The 25888-nt window shown below is 31.6% G+C and overlaps 1 protein-coding gene across 11 annotated transcripts in view; it reads left to right on the plus strand.

Annotated features, from left to right (window-relative positions):
• PHF14 (PHD finger protein 14) overlaps window positions 1–25888 on the plus strand; it is a 214539-nt gene that overhangs the window by 130810 nt on the left and 57841 nt on the right. For 4 of the 11 annotated variants that reach the window (XR_001900959.3, XM_021935988.2, XM_009203331.4 and 1 more), the window contains exons 17-18: window positions 9159–9188; window positions 9983–10100. Coding sequence is in view for 8 of the 11 variants with exons in the window: in XM_021935988.2 (XP_021791680.1) it covers window positions 9159–9188; window positions 9983–10100 (148 nt within the window). In the remaining 3 variants the exon portion in view is untranslated. Of the gene's footprint in view, window positions 1–1078; window positions 3913–5930; window positions 8172–9158; window positions 9189–9982; window positions 10101–15604; window positions 18162–25888 lie in introns of those variants that run through there. The other 7 variants (XR_001900961.3, XM_021935989.2, XM_017956921.3 and 4 more) reach the window with 4 other exon arrangements.

Genomic DNA, 25888 nt, shown 5'->3' on the forward strand with positions numbered 1-25888 from the left:
GTTCTCAGAATATCAGATTCAGAATGTGCTCAAAAGCTCTTCGCTTAGAGACTGAAGCACTGAAAAAAGTTAGGATGTGTGACCTTACTATTTAACAAGCGAATTCTACTCTATTATTTCTTATATGTTGATAAATACAACATGTCTTTGAAAACTATGTTTAACATTGTATTCTTTTGGGGGGGGATGTTTACAATTTTGTTTTTACTTTCTTTGGAGATTATTCAGTTTGGCATGATAGCTCTCCTCAGTAACGCTTTATTTGTCTGTGTGCCACTTTTCACTTTCTTTTTCTCAATGGAACCTAGAAGCATTAAACACATCTCTAATTGTTAATATAAAAAAATGAACTTTTTCTGTGATGTGTGACTACTTGGCATTTTTACCTCATCTTCACAGATCTAAATATTTGAAGGAAATGATCACTTTATGTTTACCCCAGTCAAAAAATTTTACTTCTAATCACTAAAATTTCTCCCCTGAAAACAAAGACAAAAAGGTAACAAATAATTGTAACCAAAGATATTTCTAATACTGTCTTTTTAAAAGAAAGTCTGCTCGGGCACAGGATAAGACTCATTTAAAAATTTCCTCCGTGAGTCTCTGTATTTGAGTATAACCAGCACTGTAACATACTGATTAGATGTGCTTGTTTTCAACACAGTTGCATGTTTTCTCGGGCAATGTTAAATTGCCATATTTGATGAAAAAATAGCAAATTGAAATTTTTCAAAATATTTATTGATCAAATGTTTCCTTTTATAAATACAAGCCCTTCATCATTTTAGTGTTATTTTCTTTTTTGCTTTAGAAAGGTAGTTTTATTTTGACAACCAAAAGTAATAATAATAATACAAGAGGAGGCAACTCAATGTTTCAAATGATAAAATAGTTCAATTTTAACCAATAGGAACCTACACAAGATCATGGCATTTAGGTTTAGGGTATCTATCTCTTTGGACCAGATCATATGTTATTTGAATCTACTGTGGTTTGTTAGTATGTTTCATAAGACATAGTGCAGAGCTGCTATGATCTTTAAATGTTAATGTTCTTTTCTTATCACTTTACTGTGTAGATACCCTTCATGAGACCCAACTCTGCCACAGCTCATCCTCGGAGGCAATCCCGGAAACCTCTTTTATAAGTGTGATTTTAAAAATGTGGATTAAACTCTCGATAGAGTACATAAAGTAAAGAACAGCTATATTGTCCTTTCTATAAGCTTGTCACTGCAAAAAGTTGCCTTTTGCTTGTCAGGTTTGGATAGAATATAATTGATTGGTTTGTTACTTGGACTAAAAAGGCAGTAGATTTGCCTGTGTGAATTTTTTTTTCCTATTTTTCTTCTTTTTGCTTTTTTTTGCACTAATCAGAAATATTTGATATGTGCATTGTTGAAAAATACTGGATACTTGTCTTGTCAGAATTGTCGTATTAAGTAATGTCTTTCCCTCTTGCTTCTTTGGCAAATGATGATACACAGTGTTTGGACTTACTGAAGAGTTACTGAAGCCTATGGGACTTAATAAATACAGCATGCTACTCCCTGTTGTTATTCAATACAAGTAACAAACAAGAAAGACAATGCATTCCATTAGTCTGCTATTCTGTTTCCTTCAGCTTGATACATAGATTCATATAAAGTACTGCATTTTAAAACAACTATAGACTCATATTAAATGCTATTTCTATTTATAATAGTCAGCAAAAGTGAAAGACTTATGAAGCATATGACATTCTATTTTTGACTTATTAGTCCTAGTGTGAAAGCATATTAGCATGACATTTTTACAACTTCAGATTTTAAGCTCATGAATAAAAATATATCTGTGTTGATCTCTAGATATTTTTAGTAATACCCAAATATATGCAGTCCTTATTGTTTTAATATAAACTTTCTGTGTTCAGTATGATTTTATTTTTCTCAACCTTAAATATGAACTTAGGAAATAAGGAGGGAAATACAAAGATTATTGACTATACAACCTACCAGCTGAAAGAAAGATCTTCATCAACATCTGTATCTTTCCAGAGGTATACAGAATTAAAATTTGATCTTCAAGCTTTAATGATCCAGTTTTAAGTCAACGGCAGAAATATGTTGAATATTTCATCACTCAATCTTGAACTGATTTAGAAGAGACTCTTTGCTGAAATTGAATTGCACATATACATGTAAATTGTCAACATGTAATTTGGAATTTTCTGATTAATAAATGTGGTTTTGGACATCTTTTCGGGTATAGTGACAATGGAAAATAGTTTACACTTTAGGACTAGAGTACGTAATGTTATAGATAATCAAAAGCAATTGTAATTGTAAAGCTGCTGTAATCTAGTAATCTCTGGTTATAGTGAGGAATCCTATGATTGGATGAGATGTTTGATAAAAGTAAAATGTGTACGAAATTACATATAAACAGATTATTAACTTATTGAAAGATCTCATCATATTAGAGGAAAAATATTCATAATCTTTAGCAAAATTAGTAGACTTCTGTTTAACAGAATAAGATAGGACTAGTTATCACTATATTAGCTTAAGGAAATGTTAGTAATTATTACTGTTACTGAAGTCTGGCTGCCTTTAAGCAAAATGACAGATTGCCATTTTCTAAGTGGAATATACTAATACATTAGACCATGGCCCTCTTTTAATATTTAGTGAGAAATTACTCACAGTTGCTTTATTTTAGTTGTTTTTGAGAAACTCTTAGGCCTTGTTTTGATATCACTGTTAATCAAAATCCTTTTCACTTTGATTCCAATTAGAATACTATATTATCATCATTCTCCATCTTGCATTTTCCGTGATGGTGGATATTCTATTCCACATTTGGTGCTAGTCCTAAGACTCTTTGTCACATGTTATACATACAGACTGCAAAATTCATAAGATATAGGTCCTGCAAAAAGTATAGTTGAAGTAAGAAAACTTTTGAAGTAACTAGAATACTTTGTGCTAATAATCTCTTAAATGCTCTCATATCCACAGTGTAAAATTATTCCCTGTCCATAATCAGTTCAACTGCTATAAGGAGAAAATTGATGTGTACTTAAGAAAATATGTACTAAATGATTCATATTTCACAGACGTACACAAGAAAAATGGCACATCAGGTAAATGATGGTTGTTTATCACACAGTAGGGAAAGGAAGAAACATTAAAATATCAGGAAGGAGATGAAACGTCTCTGAAATACAAGAAGAATGATATAATAGTAGATAGTGGTTCTCAAACTTTGTGCATCAGAATCACAGGAAGGATTTGTAAAAACACAGGTGACTACCCTATTCCTCTCCTCATCCTCCCTCTACCCACTTTACTCCCTCCCCTCTTCACCCTGTAGTTTCTGATTTAGTAGAGAATTCGCATTTCTAACAAGTTCCCGGGTGATGCTGTTGCTACTGGCCTGGAATACCACATTAAGAACCATTCATAGGTAGTATTTTTTAAAAAAATCATTGTGTTGTGCTCAACATTGTTTGATAAAGGAATGAGCTTTTTAAATCTCCTTAAAAGGGCCCTTAGATTTCATCTAGATAATAGAATTAGTAATTTTGTCTGCAACATACACAATTTTTTTTTATTTTATAAAATTTAGTTAAATGTTTGTTTTACACTGACTATGGAAACAGCACTATTATAGATACAGAAAGAAATCAATAAACATAGCCTGTGTTCACAATTCACTCATCCCTTTGTTATAAAAAGACTTGAAATTAGAGTTATGTTTTAATATGAAAACAAAATTTAGCCTTAGCCTTTATCCATCTTAACTTTAGAAATTATATTTATGCACTGTTTGTAGATCATTGTCATTCATTGTTGCTTGAGTGTTCATCTGATTTTATATTTATGATATTAAAAACAGACTGCTGACCAATAAATAAAATATTTACACTCTATTTCCCTGTATTTACATCCTATTAATGAAAACCACTGTTTTTAAACAAAGTTAATTATTTCATAAAACTCACCGCTATTTTACTTGATTCTCAATATGGGAATATTTCATGAATATTTCACCAGAATTTATTCAAGGAATTCAGAAGGACTCTCCAGCAGGCCTGAATATTTACATTATTAAATTTTTTAAAAAATTTAAAAATGACAATTGAAACTTGTTTAAGAGACTCAACTTGGAGTTTCGTGACATATGAAGGCAGAATCATTTTTTCTACCTGTCTGAATCAGCACTTTGTAAGTTTACATAAAATTAAGGATTGTGATTTCTAAGGTAGACATGCTTTGCAAATATTTCTTTATAAAAGTGGAAGCCTCTTTGCCATAGTGCTCACTCTAAGGCTTTCTGTAGGCCTGCCGGCAAGATTCACTGCTGTTCAGGTACATAAGATGTAATGAAATTGGATATACATGCTGGGCTTTGTAAATAAAATGAGATTGACCCCCAGCAATTATCTCATTTATCTGATTTACATTGTAAAATCAGGATCTACACTATTGATTAGAGCATAATTAGTTAATTATGAACAGGAAAATACAAAGTTACATGGAGCTTGAGCACAGCAGGTTGTGCTGCTGAAAAATTTCCAAGGGCATGAGCAGATGGAAATCAGTTTATTAAAGAACAAAGCAGACGTGTTTCAGGTATGGAAATGTCTAATTCTTCTCTCATGCTGCGAAGAGTTGCTTGACCTTATTGTGCATTTTTATATGAATTGTTTTGTGTCATCTTTCATTTTTTTGTTTCACATTTAATCTTGTAATCAGGCTGCTGCAGATATAGCTATCTAAATTGATCTCACTATTTAAGTGACTATTAAATACAGATTTGGATTTGGATACTTTTCTAATTTTTTAAAATTAATTTTTATGTGTACTTTTATGTGTAAAGAATATTTTTGTCTTTCTTACTACCCATTCATTCATTATTGGCTGATACAGAAGTCTGTAGTGGTATTAATGAAATAGGTTCAAGTCCTCCACATTAGTCTTATATTTGTGAAACGATTAGAAAACATTTTCAAACTATTTTGTATAGAAACTGCTCATGTAGGTAATTGCACTAAAATTGTTGTAAATTACAAGGAATAAAATATTGTACTTATTAATACTAAATGTTACTCAATATTGGTAGAATGTAGAATTTTGTGCAAGCTTGTATTATTTGTAAAGTGATTTAACTTGTTGACCACAATTTGTATTTTCTCCGTTAAGATGTTTAATTGAAATAATTGGCCACTATTCAATGAAAGAACTCATCACTACATGTTAATAGATTTGCGTAGATGTTTGAGCTGCTTTTATTTAAGTAATGACAGTATTGAAGACTAATTTTTTTGAACATTCTTGTGTGGAATTTTTACACAGAAATGAAAAAGTTGGAAAATCCAACCCATCAGTTCTCTGGATATTTAGTTTTTTTTCAAGTGGACAGACATAATAGTCTATATTTTCAGAGTCCAGTTTTTATTTCGTTTTATATAAAATTATAGGGGCTATAAGTAGAATGTTCCATTGGCATAAAAGATAATGTGATTATCATGAAATTTGCATGATAATTTAATTAAAATAAAATTAAAATACAAAATTTAATCATGAAAATGTACACCCTTGTTCAAGTCTATGTTAATGGATTTTGCTTCTTTCTAAAGTTTAGCTTACAAATGGCTATAAATTATTTGCATAGGACGTGCACTTAATTGTTTCAGTTAGGTTTTAAAAAGTAGTTTTAGTTTACTCCTCTAATGAAATTATCCATTAGAAATTAGAGATGTTAAAAAAAAAACCCTTTGGAACACTGACTTTTGGCCTCTTAGGCATCCGACGAAATAAATCAGCTGCTTCTTTTTACTTGTCTGCATATTCTCAGTAGTCAGGTAAACACCTGACCAATTGCTTGTTATATGGATCATAGCACATATGAAGGTAAATCTTTTTTTTTCCCCTCTTCTTTGTTTAGGGTGCTATTCTTAATCATATACTAAGTAAGTATTTTACATACATATAGACTATGTTTATTTGGTCACTGTATTTTGTTAATGTGTAAAAGACCATATATTAAGCTACTTTGTTATTTACATCTATATCTGTTATTAATCTGATATCTAGGAAGTTGTATTTAGTAAGAATCTAGGTTTGCTTTTGTCTTATAATTGGGATTCCTTTATGCTCTATAGTGTTAATGTGTACAGTGTTTTTAGAGGCTTAAATGATACTTCTTTATGCATCCAGTTTTAATTTTATTAAAAAATCTTAGTGTTTCTTTACAGGTTAGTTTTATATTCTTTTTTAATATTTTAAGACATTGCCTTCCTATTTAATAATGTGCTATTGGTATAATAATCTGTTTTTATTACATAGACATTTGTGTTATTTAATAAAGTATATTGTGTTATATCCCTATACTTTTGTGGGTCAATGACTGCTTTTGCATAAGTTTTTTAAAACATTTTATTCACTATTTATTTTGATAAATTATGTCCTATATTATGTGCTGCATGTGTTTCCAAGTTTATGTAAGAAATAAAGGTAGAAACCATAAATAGGTCAATAACTACTTTAACTCCATTGCAGCTTTTAGATAGCAGATGATTATAGACCCTTACGAGTTTTTGATTTTCAAGTTTTTTAAATGGTCTAAATTTGCAACATAGCCAGAGTTTGTTGAGTGACAGGAGTTGATAAAGATTACAAAGTGGTATTTGTGCGTAAAATTAATAAGCCACTATTTTGGCCATCCACATTGTACTTTGATTTCTTGAGTTCTTAATGGTGTCTCTTATATTTGTCTATGGTTTAGTAATTCTTGCAAGTTCTGCTAGAGTTCACTTGTGTCCATCAGGATATTTCAGTGATTAGCACATAAAACTATGGATTTTTTCGATTCAGTATTCTAAGATAGAAACAACCAGATTTTTTTCACATTGAAATAATTTGAGACATCTTTACAAAGATCTTATATTTGTATATTTATTTATCACCAAAACTATTGACTTTAAGATTGGATTCTTTTCTTCCCCCTCTCTTTTTTGGATTTTGGCAGTTCCTAAGGGTCCTAACTACTACTTTTTGCTACTTAGTCTTGAAGCTGCAGCTTTTATTTACTGTTGAATGAGCTAGAACTTTAGAGAACTTCCCAATCACCACTAATTCTGACAAGCAAATTCTTTTCCTTTGGAATGCATCACAAATACATGAGTTCCACATGTCAACTAAGTAATTCTGAAAGCTATCGCTAATGAAGGAATCAATCAGTAAGGATTAGGTCATTTTTAAATGGCATATATTTGTTATCTTCTGATAAACTAGCATATAAAATCTCCTCGTCTTTTCATTGGTTCTTGAGCTGAAAGATAACTTGATTGTACGAGTAGTTGAAATCATCAACAGATTGGAACTGTATCAGTGTAGCAAACTTGTTCTTGGTTTATTAGCTAGAATTTCATAGCTATATCAACAAGAATTATTTATGTACATTAAGGTGATAAATAATGAATTGTGATACACAGTAATCATGATAGTTGCCTCAAGTTATACACTAGAAATCATAATTTGAAAATTATTATGACACAGAGTTATAAATATGCAGTAATTAGGTAGTAAATTGATGTAAACTAGGAAAATGTTAATACTTCATCAAGAACTTTGATTATTAGCAATCTGAACTATATGGCGCACTACCCAAAAACCTGAAGTTAAGGAAAAAAGACTATAGTTAACAAACAAAATTGAGCCCATTTACTTAACTCAGTAGAAATTCTCATTTTCGTGTGTTTTTACTGTCAGTTTACATTGCCTCAATAAATTTTAGTGGTCTGGTTTCTGAATCCATAACAATTGTTGTTGGGGAATTTATGCTTAAGCAAACACACTGACAATATCAGGAAGCAGTGGCTGATAGTTTTCAGGCAAATGAGGACCCTGAAAATCTATAAAAATTGAATACAAGAATTCAAATAGAACAATCGACTACTGGTCCTCATTCCAAGGACAAAAGGCTGACACACTGTTAGACATGTAGCAGGATATATTATTCTTATTGATGACCTGAGATGACAAATATAAATTATATTTAATATGTTTATTTGATGAAACAAGAAATGTGATTATTTTTAAATTTCACATCAAAGATCATTAAAACTCTAATTTTTATGTATGGAGTATGCTCTCAGTTATTTAGAAATCTCAACCTTCTCATAAACTCAGAAATACTTATACTTTGAAGGTTTCTATATCCATAGGTTTAATCGAAATTTTGTCTAATGAAAGGTAAATATGTTGTATTGAGAAAGAGCATAAAATTATGTGGGCTTGCCAGTTAGTCTCTTTATGTCACATTTGAAGTTAGTTTATATTTTTTGTTATTATTTCTTAATGCCAGAACAACAGGTATTTGAACATTTTAACTGCTTTTAAATATATTTTTAGATATGTGATATTGTCATAGTAAGTAAAGTACTCTTGGTCCTATTGGTGCTATTTGATTTTATCTATTCCTGTAGCTAGAAGTATCATAGTAAGCGTTTTTCAAAATCTTGAGTCTACAAGGTTTTTGGAAAAGTACGTAAGCTTATTTTTTTCATAAGGAGAAAGTTGTAGAGGAAGAAATGCATAAACTTAGGGCATTCAATTGTATTTTAAACTTCTTTATATCTGAGTAACTTAATTAAGTTGCTTAACTTTTCTGCAACTCTTGATTCCCCAAATGAGTTTTTGGAAGATTGGGTTTTTGTAGCATAATATGAAATTTCTACTAAAAATGTAGATTTACACTCCCTTTTGTTATGATAGTTTCTTAAAGTCAATTGTTTTTCTTTGTGTGTTGTTTATGTAAGAAGAGCTTCTTCCCCCTTTTTTCCTAAAAGGTTATTGAATAGTAGTTTTTAACTTTATTCGAGTAATATATGTTCTATAAATCTTCCCCTTGGTTTGTTTCTTAATTGTAAATTTCTTGACATTTGAAGTTTTAAATCAGTGAAAGATAAACAATAAAGAAAATCTGACAGATTGGTTGAGAAAGTATTATTGTTTAATTTTTTTTAAACTACTATGAAATGAGGAATGCAATCCTTTCTATAAGATGTATACTCTTTGTTATTTGTTGTTAAATTTTGGTCTTGTTATTCCAACTGATGCAAAATTCTTTTTACAAAGCACTGAAATAATACAGATTTTTCTTCATTGTCAGCAGGATGAGATTGTCTGAAACGAAGAATAGGTATGATAGTTTTCTTAGATTTTGTACATCATAGGTGGCAAAGACACTATCAAAACATTTGTAAGTTTTTAAATGTACTAGGAAGTACTTTGTAAAACCAAATGGTCTGAAGAAAGTGACAGGTAAATTTGAGGGAATAAAACTAAATTATTGGGGTAGTGTCTTACCTCTTTGTATATTTAAATGTTCTGTGATTTAACATGTAAAGGTTATTTTTATTTGCTGTAGATTGTGTTAGCATGCTATAAATGTTAGAAAGTTCACTTACAATCTACTTTAACTTGAAGAAAGAGAGAAATCAGGTGCAAATCGTATAGCATTGATTGCAACCTAGTGTAGCCTAGTAGAATTTCTGAGTTTTAAATTTTTTTAAATAATCAAAATGTATTTTATTGGATTCATATCCTTGAATTATATATGTATCTTATTAAATAAAGTGATTTAATGGGCAAATGATTAATTATTTAAGTTCACAATTGAAATTATTGTGGTTGTTTTGAACACATGATTATACATATACATTCATTCATATGCTCTTAATGTTTCTGCTGTCAGTGTTCTAAATATTTGTTTTGTGTGTTGATTTTATTGCTGTTGTATTTTGTTTTTGCTAAAACATTTATTTCAGGTTTAGTTTGCCTTTATCATCATCATTAATTTAATGATCTTGTGAGCCAAGGATAAAATTAACAGTGTTGAAGTTGAAATATACAATAGTTTGTCTTTTTGTCTTTGAAGTAGGTGGTTTTTATATTATTTAGATACACCTACCTATAAATCTGTTTACCCTGCAGGTGTGATGAATGCAGACTCTGCTACCATTTTGGCTGTTTGGATCCTCCTTTGAAAAAGTCTCCTAAACAAACAGGTTATGGATGGATATGTCAGGAATGTGATTCGTCATCTTCCAAGGTAAGCGGAGGAGTGTATAAGAAAAGGGATTGTTTCCCTTCCGTTTGATAGCTTTCCCATGTCACACAATTAGCTTCTTTAAAGATAATTGGAATATGAAGGACCAACATTTTAACCAGTACACCTTAAGAATATATTGCTGTGGTTATTTTCTTGCTCTTAAATTAAGGAAAAAACAACTCTACTAAATTATGTGAATTTTCTCTATGGAATATGTAGTTGTTTAATGTATTCTCTATTATTGTAACATATTAAATAGTGCTCCAGTAGCCCAAACAGATCACTCTTTGCTAATTTAACACACTTGAGAATGGCAGGGAAATTCCACCCTGAGTCATAATAAATTATATTAGCTAACAGAATAACCAGTTAAATAGAATTTTACAGATGTTTTATTTTGAAATATATTAATATATTGTAATATCTTATAGAATCTGTTCCTTTAAAAAAAGAAAAAACTAATTTCACATCCTAAATCTTATTTCTGATATTTATTTTAGCTGAGTAAAAGGAATGAAATTTCTAACAAGGTTGTTTAATAGATTATACCCCCAAATCAATTTGAAAATTATGTCTTTTTAATATTAACATTCTAAACTTACATTGTAGTAATCTGTAGTTTATTTTGTGGCTCATTAAAATGAGTAAGTAAATAGCCAGACTCATTTTGACTAATTTGGCAGAAATACTGAATACATTTGAATGAAGACATTCTGGTCAACTGTAGATTGATCGGAGTTTTCTTTCTCAAAACAGATGATGAAAATTAACTGTCTGTTGTATTATGGACATCCAGCCATCTTTCTTCAATGCTACTTAAATGATTTTTGTAGTCCTAGAGTAAATTAAATTTGATCATGTAATCAGAAACATTCTTTTATCATTAACTAAAATGATTTGCTTCAGCTTACCACAGAGGCCTTCTGCAAAAGTCTATTAAAAACTGCAAAAAGACATTTGGTTATAGAAAGAAACTAAACTTTTTAAAAATATCAGAATATTTAAAATTATACATATTTTTTGCCGGGTGTGGTGACTCACGCCTGTAATCCCAGCAATTTGGGGGTTGAGGCAGGTGGATCATGAGGTCAGGAGTTCGAGACCAGCCTGGCCAACATGGTGAAACCCTGTCTCTACTAAAGATACAAAAAAATTAACCAGACGTGGTGGCGAGTGCCTGTAATCCCAGCTACTTGGGAGGCTGAGGAAGGAGAATCGCTTGAATCTGGGAGGCAGAGGTTGCCGTGAACCGAAATTGCGCCATTGCATGCCAGCCTGGGCGACAGGGCGAGACTCCAACTCAAAAAAAAAAAAATTGTACATATTTGTATGAGGATTATTAAAATACAATATTTGTGTATATTTTATTTAATAATCAAGCATTTTAACCTAAAATTGTAAACTATATAGTAGCAATAATTATTTTCCAGGCATTTTATTAAGGCCTAGATTTAAGAGAGAACATTTAATTTTAAAGATTTTATTGCATAGTTCAAAAATATATTCCCAAAATTTTATTTAAATGTAAAAATAATGAAACACTAGAGAGTTTAAATAGTTGTCTTATGAGTCTCTTTAATAAGTTTTTTTAAGTGCATTTTTTGTTTGGGATTTTCTCCTATCCCCAACAAATAAGTTAGGAAAGCAATTTTTGAAATAGGATTTCCCACCTTTTTAAAATATACCTTTTTACATATATTCTTTTGAGAAGGCTCAATAATACTATAAATATGTAGTATTATGTTCAATGTTAAGTTATATAGTAATGTTGTTAATGAACATTGAAAAGGCAAGGGGGCATATTTCAGATTCGTTTGAAATATAGCATACATTTTGTACATGCCATACGTGCCAGTAGCCATTGGAAAAGGTTTTAGTTTTGTTTTCTTCTCTACCACAGAATGGGTCTTTGGACTCTGAGTGGAAATGCATTAGGAAGGCACATTGTTAGAAAACTTGCTTTGTATTTGCTGTACTATGTTTGACCTGTGGTTGAATACCAATATAAACAGCTAACATTTTCAAAATTTTGTAAAATATGGTTTCTAATTTTGGAATGTCACAGCAGTTTACTTTAAGGAATGAAACAACAGTGAAATGGATTCGTATTTTCATTATACTTATATGACTATTAGTATACTACTATTTTCCAGTGAAAAATTAAATTTAATATAATATTTAAGCTGAAACATATGGAGACTTAATTGATTCCCTTGAATATTTGTGCTGCATCAGTTGTTTTTCTTACTTTGGAAGACTTCCATTCATGAACAGTGGGTAGTAAATTTCTGTTTACGTTTTCTCCTGAAAGATGTTTGCTAGTATTAGAGCCTAAGAAGAAAACATTGATAGATAATGTCATGCTTTATAATTTAGTGAATGCTGCAGAAGCTTTTACATTAGGAAAGCTGTATATTATTAACATCTGAGTCAAGAAAATTAGTCACATCTTAGGGCTTAAAAGAAACCCAGAATGAAAGTTCGTATGCTTTGCTTATCCTTTATTCTCCTACATTTGCTTTGGTGGAATATTATTTGCTAGGTAGCCCTGGGTTTATTTGCCATGTTCATATATTTTAATGAAATGAAAAGCTAAAAGAGAAATACATATTGCCATAAGAAAGGAAGTAATCAATTGCAAATAAATTTAGGTGGTAAAATGTCTCCAACTTCTTTCTCTGTGGTAGTCATGTTGTTAAGTCCAACAAGTCTTCACTTTTATTTGAAATTTTGACTCCTTATTTGTTTTGCCTAGAAGTTTAGATAATACAAAGCAAGGGTGTATAGTTGAATATTTGCTTGAAAAATGAATTGCACTTTAACATTTTGTCAAAATTTTGTGGACCAGGGGAAGCTCTAAAATATTGCTATTTATACTGTCAGCAGCTATTTATGTATTACTTTGTCTTTCAAGTAACAAGTTTTTGATATGGAGTTGTATGAGGGCAAAAATTTCTATCTTTACCCCTGCCTATTACTTTTGTAGAAATTCCATAAGAGTCTAATAAGATTCATCATATCTAAATGCATAATTTTTTGTTTTAGCACATGAAAGCTGAATTACACCTAAGTATTTAGTTTTAATAATATGATTTAATAACAATTTACCTTAAAGAAGAAGAATGACTATTTATTCTACCCAAACCCATGAAGTATGGCATAATAAGACTTTCTCTGTCTCATCAACTCTTCATAAACCTAAGTAGTCATTTTGAGTTTCATAAAAAATAGCCAGTTACATGGATATAAACATCCACATGTATGTACCTACATGGAGGCACAAATATACACACATACAAATACACGGAGACACACACACTCTTACACAAAACGTACCTTCTCCAATAGGCTATGCTTCAAAGCCATTGACTAAGACAGCAGCCACCCAAACAGTGCACTATGCTTATATTCAGTGGAGCTAGTTCATTGCTACCTGTCAGCCTGCATTAGGGCTTTTTTTCCTTGCTCGTTACTGTGTTGTGAAAATCCTATTGTTAATAAATGCTACATGTCTGGAAAAGAAATGTATTTTCTTCTTTCTTAACCTCAACTTTTCTCTTATTTTTCCTTGATTTCTTCTTCCATCCATTTACCCAAGTCACATATCTGGAATAATCTTCAAACCTTCCCCATCCTTATCTCAGGTAGCAAATCACTTCCTGAGTCCTGTGAAAGTTTTCTTCTTTAAATATTTCTCCAGTCTGCTCTTTGCTCCTTTTTTCCACTACTACTGTCTTGATTTGGTGCTTCACTTCTTCTCATTCTATTATGGTTCTTCCTGTTTTAGAAGCTATCTAAATAGGTATGCCAGACTTACCCAACCTTTTTATCCATTCTGCTTACTAGAGGCTTCTAAATGAAGTGTTTGCACCACAGTAGATATACAAAATGACTCATTAAATTAGCTTAATTCTATATAACATCTATCTTAATTTTCATGTCTGAGTGTATTTTCATGATTTAAATATGCTAGTCCTATAGAACAGGCACATAAAACTTCACACATATATATTTATGTTGAGGTGCATACTTCAAATGTTTTTACTATTGATATGCATCATCAAAAATAGCTTTCGGAAAATGTATTTATCATACCTCTGCTTGAAATATGTCAGTGTTTTTTCATTCTTCTTCATATCCGAAATAAAATCAGCCAGATTAGGAAATTAACGTTGATATATTATTACTCTCTGATCCTCAGATTTCATTCAGATTTGGCTATTAATCCCAGTAAGGTCATTTATGGCAAAAGGATTCGGTATAGAATCACAGGTTACATTTAGTTTTCATATTTCTTTTGCCTTGAATCTGTACAGTTCCTTAGTCTTTCCTTAACTTTCATTAGCTTGTGACTTTTGAAAATTATAGAGTAGTTATTTTGTAGAATGTATTTCACTGTGTATTTTTCAAATATTTTCTTGTGGTTTATATTCATTATGCATCTTTGATAAGAATACCACAGATGTGATGTTGTGTGCATTCTACACAAAATTTTGATTTGAATTATAGATAATTATGTTATATCTTAGGAGTAGGAGTTGTCTGCCAGTTTCCTAATTAATTAGTGATTTCTGGGGAAGAACCTTGAGACTATGTAAGAATATCTTATTCCTCATCAAACCTTCATTTTCTGTTTTATTCAGTGGGGTTATATTGAATGTTATTATTTATTTTTATTTTCAAATTACTACAAATTCGGCTAATGAAAGCCGCTTCAAGCTGCCTTCTATATCTTTTTGACATGAGTCTACCAATCTTCAAGTACTTTCTTGCTGATAGTCTTCCAGGCTCAGCTTACACTGTCTCTATCTCCATTCCTGGAATCAGCTGTTTCTCCACGGAGCCCAGGTTCCTTTTAGTGGAAAATGATATTTCGAAACCAAGATCTGATGTGGTCATTGTTACGGGGATATTGCTCTTCCTGGTTCTTCTCAGTAGAAAAAGCAGAGGACTAGATGTAGGTATATGTATTCATACACAGCCACACTTCTGTATTTTGTTTTCATAGACATTGAAAACTAATTTTCTTCCTTTTCATCTTTGTAAATAACTCTCTGACAGAAAACTGGCTCCCATTTTCCTTAATATATACTCTTATATCATTACTCTCCTGATATGAAACCAATCTCGTGTCACCCTCTACTCCTACCCGCATGGATACCTATTTTGTTTATCATCTGATAACTTTTAAACTGAATTGTTCAGGAAGAGGAGAGAGAATGGATGAGGACTGATGTTTGTATTTTGTACAAGTTCCACAGGTGATTTTATGAGCAGTTAGGAATAAGAACTACTGTTATACCTAGTTTTTAAAAACTTCAATTTTTCCAAAGTTTTGAAGCTAAAATTTAACTTTTTGGAATTTTAAAACAAATATACAATGTGTATAACCCAGTCAAATGTCAACAAATTGACATTTTAATGTTATATTGTATATTGCCATATAAGATATAAAGTAGACTTAGGATTGTAATTTTAAAAATTGAACATAGTATATGCTTCAGTCTTTTCCAGGATATTCTTGATAAAGATCTCAACAGCTTGTATCTGCTGAAACACTTAAAATGAAGATACTTGTCTTAACATGATTAAATGAACAGGTATAAATATTTCTTTTAAAAGTGCTTCCTCCAGGTCACATGTATTCACAGATGCCACTGAGGATTTAAATATCCATCATGTACTTTATCGTGATTATGTCAGTTATTATTGTAGCTTTTCATCTTTGTTTAAGCTATGTTTTGTGAGAAGCCATGGAGTATACATGACAGGTCATTATCTGACTGCTACAAGATGAGCTGTCTTAGCTTGGAGACTTCTATTTGGTTCACTCTTATTTGATCTTTCTAGTATGCTACATTTTTTGAGTACTAATAATTTGTGAATTCATATGCATAGAAATTTCATCCAAGTCCTTATGGAAGATTTTCTAGAACTACAAATGCGTGACAGACTAGCTAAGGCAAGTGATACTTCTCAATAATCATTTGTATTAAAAATCTTTAAGTAGACGACATATGACATTTTTAATTTTGGTTTTATTTTTTATCTTTTCTGCATTGAAATAAATTCTATAACTATGTCAAAACAACATCTATAAATATATATTTTCAAGTAAAACAGTCATTGAGAATTGTGTCTCTTTAAGAACGGAACAATCTCTTCAGGAGTATCTTGCCACAATACATTAAACAAGCACATTTAATTGAACTTGGTAATATTGGAAATTGAATGTCTGAATTTTATGCATTGAGGAGATTTATGAAAAATATAAAATTAAAATGAATTATCCTTTAAAGTTCTTTAAAATTTGAAGCATATAACTGACCCATAAAAAAGGGACTTTTTAATATTTTAACTATTCATTTGACCTCTGGGATTTTATCTGACATTAGATTGAATTTTAAGTTTCTGGATTTTACATAGCTGACAGAGAAGTCATTTTGAGGTAAGATGTATACCACTTAGCGGTCTAAATTCAGTACTCTTCTAGCGTTTGTGTGACAAGCTTACAAAAGCTTACAAAAATGTACTTCATGGAGCTTTACTGAGTTTTGGTTTGCCTTTTTACTAATACAGATATGTAAAAAGTCTGGAAAAAAGGTTGTCTGTATTGTGTCCTATATTAGAATTAAATAAAACAAATCTGTGGTGTTTTGTAGACTTACTAAAAGTCAGAGAATTAAAACTGTGGTATGTGGTTTTCCTCAAGGATGGTTTTAGTTTTGTATTAAACTTTAGATTTCCTCTTTCCTGGTGGGTGGGATAAAGCCCACAGATTTCCAGTTGATCCTGTACTGTAGAACAAGGTCCTCAACTAAGTTCAGGCAATTGCTAATTGCTTCTAGCATGTTCCTTGGCAAGCGAAATTGTTTGTATAAATGTCTTTTAATCTCTTAGTTTCTAATTGAGTGCTGTAGTTTAAGACTATTAATAATGATTTGCTTAATAATCCCACTAATTATGGTTGGTACTTTGCTTTAAAAAAAAAAAGTACAGTGTTGTATTGTTCATACTGAACATTTATGTCCCAAATTGAGCTTATTAGTCATCATTACTGCCTAGTCAAGTAGGTGGTTTTATTAATACTTGACTGTCCTAGATGTGTTTTCTGAAACCTATTTCTAGACAATGTTTTTATCAAGTAATCATTTTCAGTAAAACATAGATTGTTTACTAGTCATTGTTAATAGTATTAATAGAATTGGAATCAGTATTGATCTGTTTAGTTCTACAACCTAAGATCATTTTCATGGAAATCATATAATATATATTAAATGTATATACTTCAGTAAATTATTCCTGAAGAATCATTTTGAAAATATGATTTCTTAAGATAAGTTTGTCAGTGTTTATGATACACATATTTTGATATATTTAAATATCAAATTCACAGAGAAAGGAAAATGATTAGAACTTCTAAAAATAGACCATCTTTCTCTATATTAATAATTTACAAAATTGAAAAACTAAGCCACTTTCTAAATTATGCTTACTACAAACTTGAAAAACTAAGCCATTTTCTAAGTGGCATGTGGCCTGGTACATTTACATAGCATGCTGTGGAATACCGTATGTGATGAGAAACTAAATCATAACTGAGATAATTAATCAAAGTACAGTAGGTGCCATACATATAAATGTCTTTTAAAAGTCACAAACCTCATACTGTCCTTTAGTTTAAAATTTTTTGTGTGTGTTTTTATTTTTTGTTATTTTGTTATTTCAGCCACTAAAATGCTGAGAGTTAAGATAAAGGACATTTTATTACGGCTTTACAAAAGTTAATAAAAGTATTTTTACCTTGTTAACCCAGCGTTTGAAATATTAAAATTGGGTTATATAATCAACCAATATATCATAGATCTTACTGTTATAAAATTCAGAAGTGGTGTGGAATATATTAATTATGTAAATTTTTATTGCAGTTTTTATTTGTAGTGTGAGTGTGAGAAACAGGTTCATTGTGAAAAGATAGTCCTTGTGGAATTAAACTAGTCTATTCTCACAATTGTGAAAGAATCACCTAAATAATACAAAAGGCTTAAATCCTGGCTTCAAGAAAACAAAGTGAGATTGCATGCATTGTAGGTGTAGATATAGTGAGAGGAATTTGGTTCCTCTAATTTATTAAACATTTTAATTAGTTCATTAGTTCATAACTTTGTAAAATTATATTGTGGTTTAAGAAGTGCTCTTTTGCTTATGACTAAGAGACTTCTTCAAGACAACCTTCAAATCTAAGCCAAGAAAATTCAAAGAATGAACTCTGATAGTTAATGGAATTGAGTTCTTTGAAAGCAAATAGAGTTAAGCATTCTTCTTTTGATTTTCTGATGGAATCTTTCCTAGGTGTGATAAGAAGTTGTAGATAGAGGTTAGAAACATAAAGTACATCATGCCATGTTACTCGCCTTTTAATATATTCATTTTTTGATGTTTCTGAAATTAGATTGTGTATCTATAAGCAGTTTTTATCTTTAAGTGATAATAGTTATTTTTCCCAAAAAATTGCCATTAAATTGGTGGAGTTCTTATAATCGGATGCATTGTATAGTAGGAAGATAGAGTAATTTAAATTATATAGAAAGTTAAGTATGCAATGTGGTATAGATGAAAGCATTTTTGTGAGCTTTGAAAAGAAACAAACTGGGTTGAAGTCTTAACTGTTTATAGTACTTGTGAACTTCAGCAAGTTGTTTCACTTGAGCTTTAGGTTGATCATTTGTGGAAGGTTGAATGGCAATACTGGGAAGTGTAGAGGTGCGCAGTAAGTGACTGAGTAGGTAAGCATTTTAGGCACAGAGAGAAAAGTTCAAAATTAGTGATAATATTCTGATTTTCAAATGTTAAGAAATGTTTTTAAAAGTAACCTGAAGAGTAATTTTCTGTTTCATTTTCTGCCTTCACACACATCAAATAAAAATTTTTCCTGTCTCAGAGTTTCACACTAAACAGAGGAAGGTCATGTCTAACTTTTTCATGCAGAAAAAAGTCCATTTGTTATAAATTTCTTGGTAGAGTTAAGAGGCAATGAAAGCTACCTTTATAATTAATGTGTTTTTAAACTATGGCATTTATGACTTTCTAAATTTTTTAAAGTATATGCTATCCTATCAGATTTTCTAAATATACTATAGTTAGTACTTTTAATATTGATGGTAATTCATATTTCACTTTAAATATAGAATTGTGGTCCTCTGTGAATTATGCAGAAAATCATGCAGTAATATATTTATTTTATAAGTAGAGAGAATGATATTTAGAAGCAAAAGATTTGTTTTGTTTAAGCCATATTTAAGCCACTGACTCTGCCTGGTATGAATAATAGGAAAAGACCTAACTCATACGGAAAATTGCTTTTAACTGAAGACGTGTTTTAGTAACAAGTGAAGAAATATCCAAGAAATTTTTCTTAGACTATAAAGGCATATTTTTTTCTTTGTCAAGGTCATTAAAACTGTAAACTTGAAACTGAAATGAAAATACAAAGTAAATAAAATAAAATGTAAATGTAACAAACCGCTGAAGACAGTTGTAAGACAGTTTATAAGTCCACTTTGTCAAGGTGTATGCAGTTTCTGATAACAAAAGTTTCATCAACCCTAACGAATGACTTTTTAACAGGTAAATACCAGCAACACACCCTTTTTCTTATATACATGTGGATCCTTTTAAGAATAGATATGTTGGAAAATCTGAGCTAGCACTTTCACATTCCTTGTGGAGCCTGGAAGTTAAGGTTTTTAACTTTTAGAGCATATTGTTTAAACACATTTAGAATTTCAGAGCATGATTATGTGCCATCAGTGCGCCTTACAGCATTTATGCAAAAGAAAACCTTACTCTTAAGTAAGGAAATATGTACTAATTCTCCGATGCTACTAATTCTTTTCTTTTAGAAATGTAGACTCTCAGTACAGTAGTCCCCCTTCCCCTATTTAATTGCAGGGGCTATGTTCCAAGACCCCTAGAAGATGCCTTAAACCAGTTGTTTTTTCCTGGACATGTCTTTTCAGTGAGAAGAAACATCTTATGGCTTCTCTTTGGCATATCAAAATTGTTAGCATCACTACTCTTGCACTTCGAGGTTAAGTAAAATAAGGGTTATTAAGTAAAATAAGGGTTACTTGAACAGAAACCCTGCAATACTATGATGGTTGATCTAGTCACTGAGACATCCAAGTGACTAACCAACAGGTAGCACATACAGTGTGGACATACTCTGGGCAAAGGGATGATTCATGTCCCAAGTGGGAACGAGTGAGACAACATGAGATTTCATCATGCTATTCAGAATGGTATGCAATTTAAAACTTAAAAACTATTTATTTCTGGAATTTTTTTTTTCCTATAACTTCTAGGATATATGTGCAGAACGTGCAGGTTTGTTCGATAGGTATACATGTGCCATGGTGGTTTGCTGCACCTGTCAACCCGTCAGGGGTTTTAAACCCTGCATGCATTAGGTATTTGTCCTAATGCTCCCCCTCCCCTTCCCCCACCCCCCGACAGGCCTCGGTGTGTGTTGCTTCTCTCGATGTGCCCACATGTTCTCATTATTCCACTCTCACTTATGAGTGAGAACATGGGGCGTTTGGTTTTCTGTTTCTGTGTTTGTTTGCTGAGAATGATGGCTTCCAGCTTCATCCATGTCCCTGCAAAGGACATGAACTCATTCTTTTTTATGGCTGCATAGTATTCCATGGTATTTCTGGAATTTTTTTATTTAATATTTAATATTTCCAGATCACAGTTTACCATGGGTAACTGAAGCCTGGGAAAGCAAAACCACAGTTAAGGGGAGATTACTGATTGTACTTTATATATATGTGTGTGTGTGTGTGTGTGTGTGTGTGTGTGTGTGGCAAAGGGTAGTGATTCATACATATAAATTCTTCAGAACCCTATCTTTATGCTTTACAATTCTTTCCCTTTCTATCCCCTGCTGTCCTGATTCCCAGTAGAGGGAACCATTAATGATATACTTCCTTAATCATAGCATATGTTTCTTTATTTGTTTCCCTTCATGTTACTTTAACAATTGAATTATCTTTTTCTGGGAATATCAGGTATGCTGTTGTTAACACGTTTTTTGTTGGCAAAATGGCATTAACAAATAAGGCAAATTGTAAGAGTATGGCCCACATTGTCCTCCCACTGCCATATAGTTCCAGCTTAGTCCAGTTCTGCTGTATATTAAATTAGTAGTAGCTTCAGTAGTGCTTTCTTGGTCACCAATAAAACATATTCCCTTTCTCTTTTCCAAGTTCTGAAATTGCCCAGCTGCATGTCCAGGAACTTCTCTGAGCTGTAAGTTCAGTTTGTCAAAATCAAGAATCTTCCTCTTTTATTCTGTGTCATGTTTCATCTGCCTTGTTGGTAATTTCCAACTTATTTCTTGCCTTCAGTGAACTTCTTCCCTCCTGCTTTCCCCTTTTCTTAGTGGACCATTTCTTTGGTTTTCTTCATAGGCTTCTCTAGGTTGGTTTCACAGTCTTTTTTTCTCACTGCAGTTGATAGCATCTATACCCAGAGCTCAATACTGCACCCATTTTGCAACAGGAAATCTTGGGATTTGGGATGTAAGTGATCCATCTACTTTCAGTGAGTTAATGTCCCTCAAGAGAGACTTTTTGCCTTTTAAAATATCCTTTTGTCTAATAATTAAGACAGTATAGCAATAAATTTACATATAAGGTTTAATTGGCCGTTTCCTGTAATAGTCTCCTTTTACTAAGTAGTTTAAATGACATTTACTTAAGTAGGCTAATGTATATTAATTTGATCTTCAAACTAAATATTATTCTGAAGATATTATTAAATATGCTATAATTAAAGTGTTGGACTCTTGAGTGTTGATTAACTTTAAAGCTGGAAAGTTGGCTAGCCGCAGTGGCTTACGCCTGTAATCCCAATGCTTTGAGAGGCCAAAACAGGCAGATCATGAGGTCAGGAGTTTGAGACCAGCCTAGTCAATATAGTGAAACCCATCTCTACTAAAAATACAAAAACTAGCTGGGTGTGGTGGCGTGTACCTTTAGTCCCACCTACTCAGGAGACTGAGACAGGAGAATCACTTGAACCCAGGAGGCAGAGGTTGCAGTGAGCAGAGATCACACCACTATACTCCAGCCTGAGTGAATCACTTGAACCCAGGAGGCAGAAGTTTCAGTGAGTCGAGATCACGCCACTACACTCTACCCTGGGTGACAGAGTGAGACTCCATCTAAAAAAAAAAAAAAAAAAAAAAAAAAAAAAAAAATCTGGAAAGTAATAATTCAAAGTAGGAATTTTGTTTAATATAATAAATTTATATCCTTTATATAAAATATTGCTTTAAAAAAATACATGCCTCTCACTGTTTTTCTCCTTTTTCCTTTTTTCTAACTCCACTTTTCTGAAGAAAGTTGGTATAAGGAAAAAAAATACACTTTGGGGTTTTAAAAATATTATAAAGGTAGTAACTGGTCATTGCTGAATGTTGGAAAAAAATTTTAAACATAAAGAAGAAAAGTGTTTTAAATTATCTGTAATTTAGCACCTAAAGATACTACATTTCTGCTCATGTTTTGGTAGTATGTCCTACTACAACCTACTCTAAAAAAATTAGTTATATCATACTTTCTGTTATATAACTGTCTTTTTTTTTTTTTTTTTTGAGACGGAGTCTCGCTCTGCCGCCCAGGCTGGAGTGCAGTGGCCGGATCTCAGCTCACTGCAAGCTCCGCCTCCCGGGTTCACGCCATTCTCCTGCCTCAGCCTCCCGAGTAGCTGGGACTACAGGCGCCCGCCACCGCGCCCGGCTAGTTTTTTTTTTGTATATTTTAGTAGAGACGGGGTTTCACCGTGTTAGCCAGGATGGTCTCGATCTCCTGACCTCGTGATCCGCCCGTCTCGGCCTCCCAAAGTGCTGGGATTACAGGCTTGAGCCACCGCGCCCGGCCTATAACTGTCTTTTAAAAAATATAATTGTATGGCAGTTTACCATGTTGTTAAATACTCTTAAATAATCTATTTTTAAGTATTGTACAATTTTTTATACAAATATACTTTCAATGTAATGACTTGATCAAACAATATAAACATTTTTAAAATAAAGTATCATACTAATAATAATGGAAGTTAACATTTTTATTGAGCATCACTATGCGCCTGGCATTATCTAAGCACTTAAAATGTATAATTCTATTTAATCCTCACCACAACCTTTAAGGTGGTTATTGTTTTTTTTAGCTCCTTTCTGCAGATGAAAGAAAGAAATGAGATTGAGAGAAGTTAAGGATTACACAGCTAATAAGTGATATAAGTGATTCCAGCCCAGATCTCCCTGACTCTAGAGCCTGAGTTTTAGAAACTAGATTTTATATTTTAAAATAGGTATTTTCTATTTCTTATTGTAAGAGATTCTCAAATTAGATTTTGTCCTAAAGCCATTTTAGATTTTCATCATGTAAAACTCAGATAATTTTTCTACTATAAATAAACATGACTTCTAATCGGAAAGGGAAAAATATTATTAAGTGGGATCTGCTTTTGTCTTTCTAGTGGATAGGGGAATAAAACACAAAGAGATTTTAAAACAAATAAGTTGATTAAAGATGGTGCTATGGTGTGGTGTGGGAAGATGAATGTGGAAGATGACAGAACTCCTCAGGGCCCTTTCTTTATGAAATTCTGTTAAATAAGATCTGTGTTAGGGGAGGTACAATTTGACAATATGGATGATTTATGTGGACCCAGCAGAAACTAATCTATTGAACTTGGAGAGAGGTAAGGGAAAGGGATCTAAAGATGAATTTTTTTTATTAGACACTAAGCACTGTATTTTAGCTGAGTCAAATCTTACTTTTTAATGTTTGTCATGAGTTGTGAAGTTTGAAAACCTGTACTGTGAAAAGTAACTATAGCCAGCCACCCTCAGTCCCTTTGCAAAGATAGTTTAAGAATATTCTCATTTGTGTAGTGTCAGCTATTATACTTTGTGTACACACTGGCAGTTTTTGTATGTTTTTATCCTAGTATCAGCATTCTTTTGCGGTACAAGTTACTCTTTTTCAAAAAGAATACTTCCTTGTAAGTGTATTAAGTGTAAATACAATTCAGTTTACACTCATTTGTATTAATTCTTTTGCTGACAATTCTTTTGTTAATTCTTTTGATTATTAAACAGGAGTACAAAATTATTACCTCACCTATAACAGGTTTAGAAATGGTTCCCGCCTCATTGACAAATAAAGATCTGATGTAACTGTTTTTATTCTACTATATTTCCACCTGTGACCTAGCTCTGCCATCTCTTTTTGTGATTTCAGACTTTTACAAGTTGTTGTAGGTTTAATATATTGTTCCCTTTTTTTCCTCTGGACTATATTCATATATTAAATCTAATCTCTGGTCACCTAAGATACAACCTATTTTAATATTTTCTCTGAAGGTTTCTTAAAGGTTTATGTTGTAGTGTTATACCTTCATTGAAGTTAAGTCGGTTTTTTGTTAAATGTACCTTCAATAATGGCTGCAATGGATTATGTGCTTCACTGATTTGAAAACTCTTTAAAGTATGCTTATAGAGGTTAACATTTTTAAGAATCACTTTGAAAAGTTCAAGCTGTATCAAAGTACTTCTGTCAGCAATATGTTCACTTTTGTGTTCTTGATGGCTGGACCATTCTCTCAATTTTTAAAGACCAATAGTATTCTTTATATTCTGTTTCTAAAATCAGATTTCAAAATTTAGATGATTAGTTATTTGTAAATCATTTTTCCAAAGCACAGATGTGTTGGTAGCTTAATGCAAGTAATGAGTATAAGGTATTTCAGCATTATTTCTTTATTTTAATGCAGCAATTTCAACAACCAACAGCAAATCATTACTTAATGACTCAATTTAAAATTTATCCTAGTATCCAATCATTTGCTTAATTATTAATTTTTACCCCTTAAAACAATTTTCAGAGTGTGAATGAAGTACATATTTTTAGGATACATTATTTAGTCTTTTGTAAGCAGGCTAAGTGCTGTAAAGGATACGTACTTTTTACCTTTCCTTGTGACAGTGTTGAAGCTTTAACCTGTTTACAGCATAAAGACTATGTATTAAGTACAATCTTAATCTTTATTTTTTCGTATTCTCAAATCTACTACATATGAATCTAATTTTTGCAGTGAAATAAACTTTCTTTCTTCGTTATTTAACTGTTTCAAAATCCCTAACTTTTCTCTTCCTGTCTACTCCTTCCATTCTCCTTCACATTTCCAGGCAGTATTTGTAAACAGGACACTATATTTGTCAAGTATGTTTATGTTCCTTTATCAAGAAAAAACTTCCTTAAGATAGCAATGTCCCTAATAGGGTCAAATACAGTTAGTTGGTTTTTTTTAACCTCCTAATAGCAACATGAAAAAAAAAAAAAAAAAAAGCTACAGTCTGAATTTGACATCATTAAACAAAAACTCTTAAAATTAAACAGTATAAAAAGACACAAAAAATTGGTTTTATTTTTCCTTCATATTAAATGCCTTAAGGATTCTCAAGTGAACTATTTTTAAAAGACTAATCTTCCATTTTTATTCTGATTTAAGTAAATTTTGCTCTTGATTCCAAGACAAGGTACAAACAGAAATCAACTCGATTCCTTCCATCCCAGTGCCTTTAAACATGCTCTGTTAGAACTTCCTTTTTCCCTCAGTGACCCTCAGACAAATCTTACAGCTTTTCCAGTTACCTTTAGGTATTAATAGTCTTTTTTTTAAGTATCAAACTCCAGTCCAGTTTAATGTCGAAG

This window comes from Papio anubis, chromosome 4 (genome assembly GCF_008728515.1).
Source record: "Papio anubis isolate 15944 chromosome 4, Panubis1.0, whole genome shotgun sequence".
In the NCBI taxonomy this organism is placed as follows: Eukaryota; Metazoa; Chordata; class Mammalia; order Primates; family Cercopithecidae; genus Papio; species Papio anubis.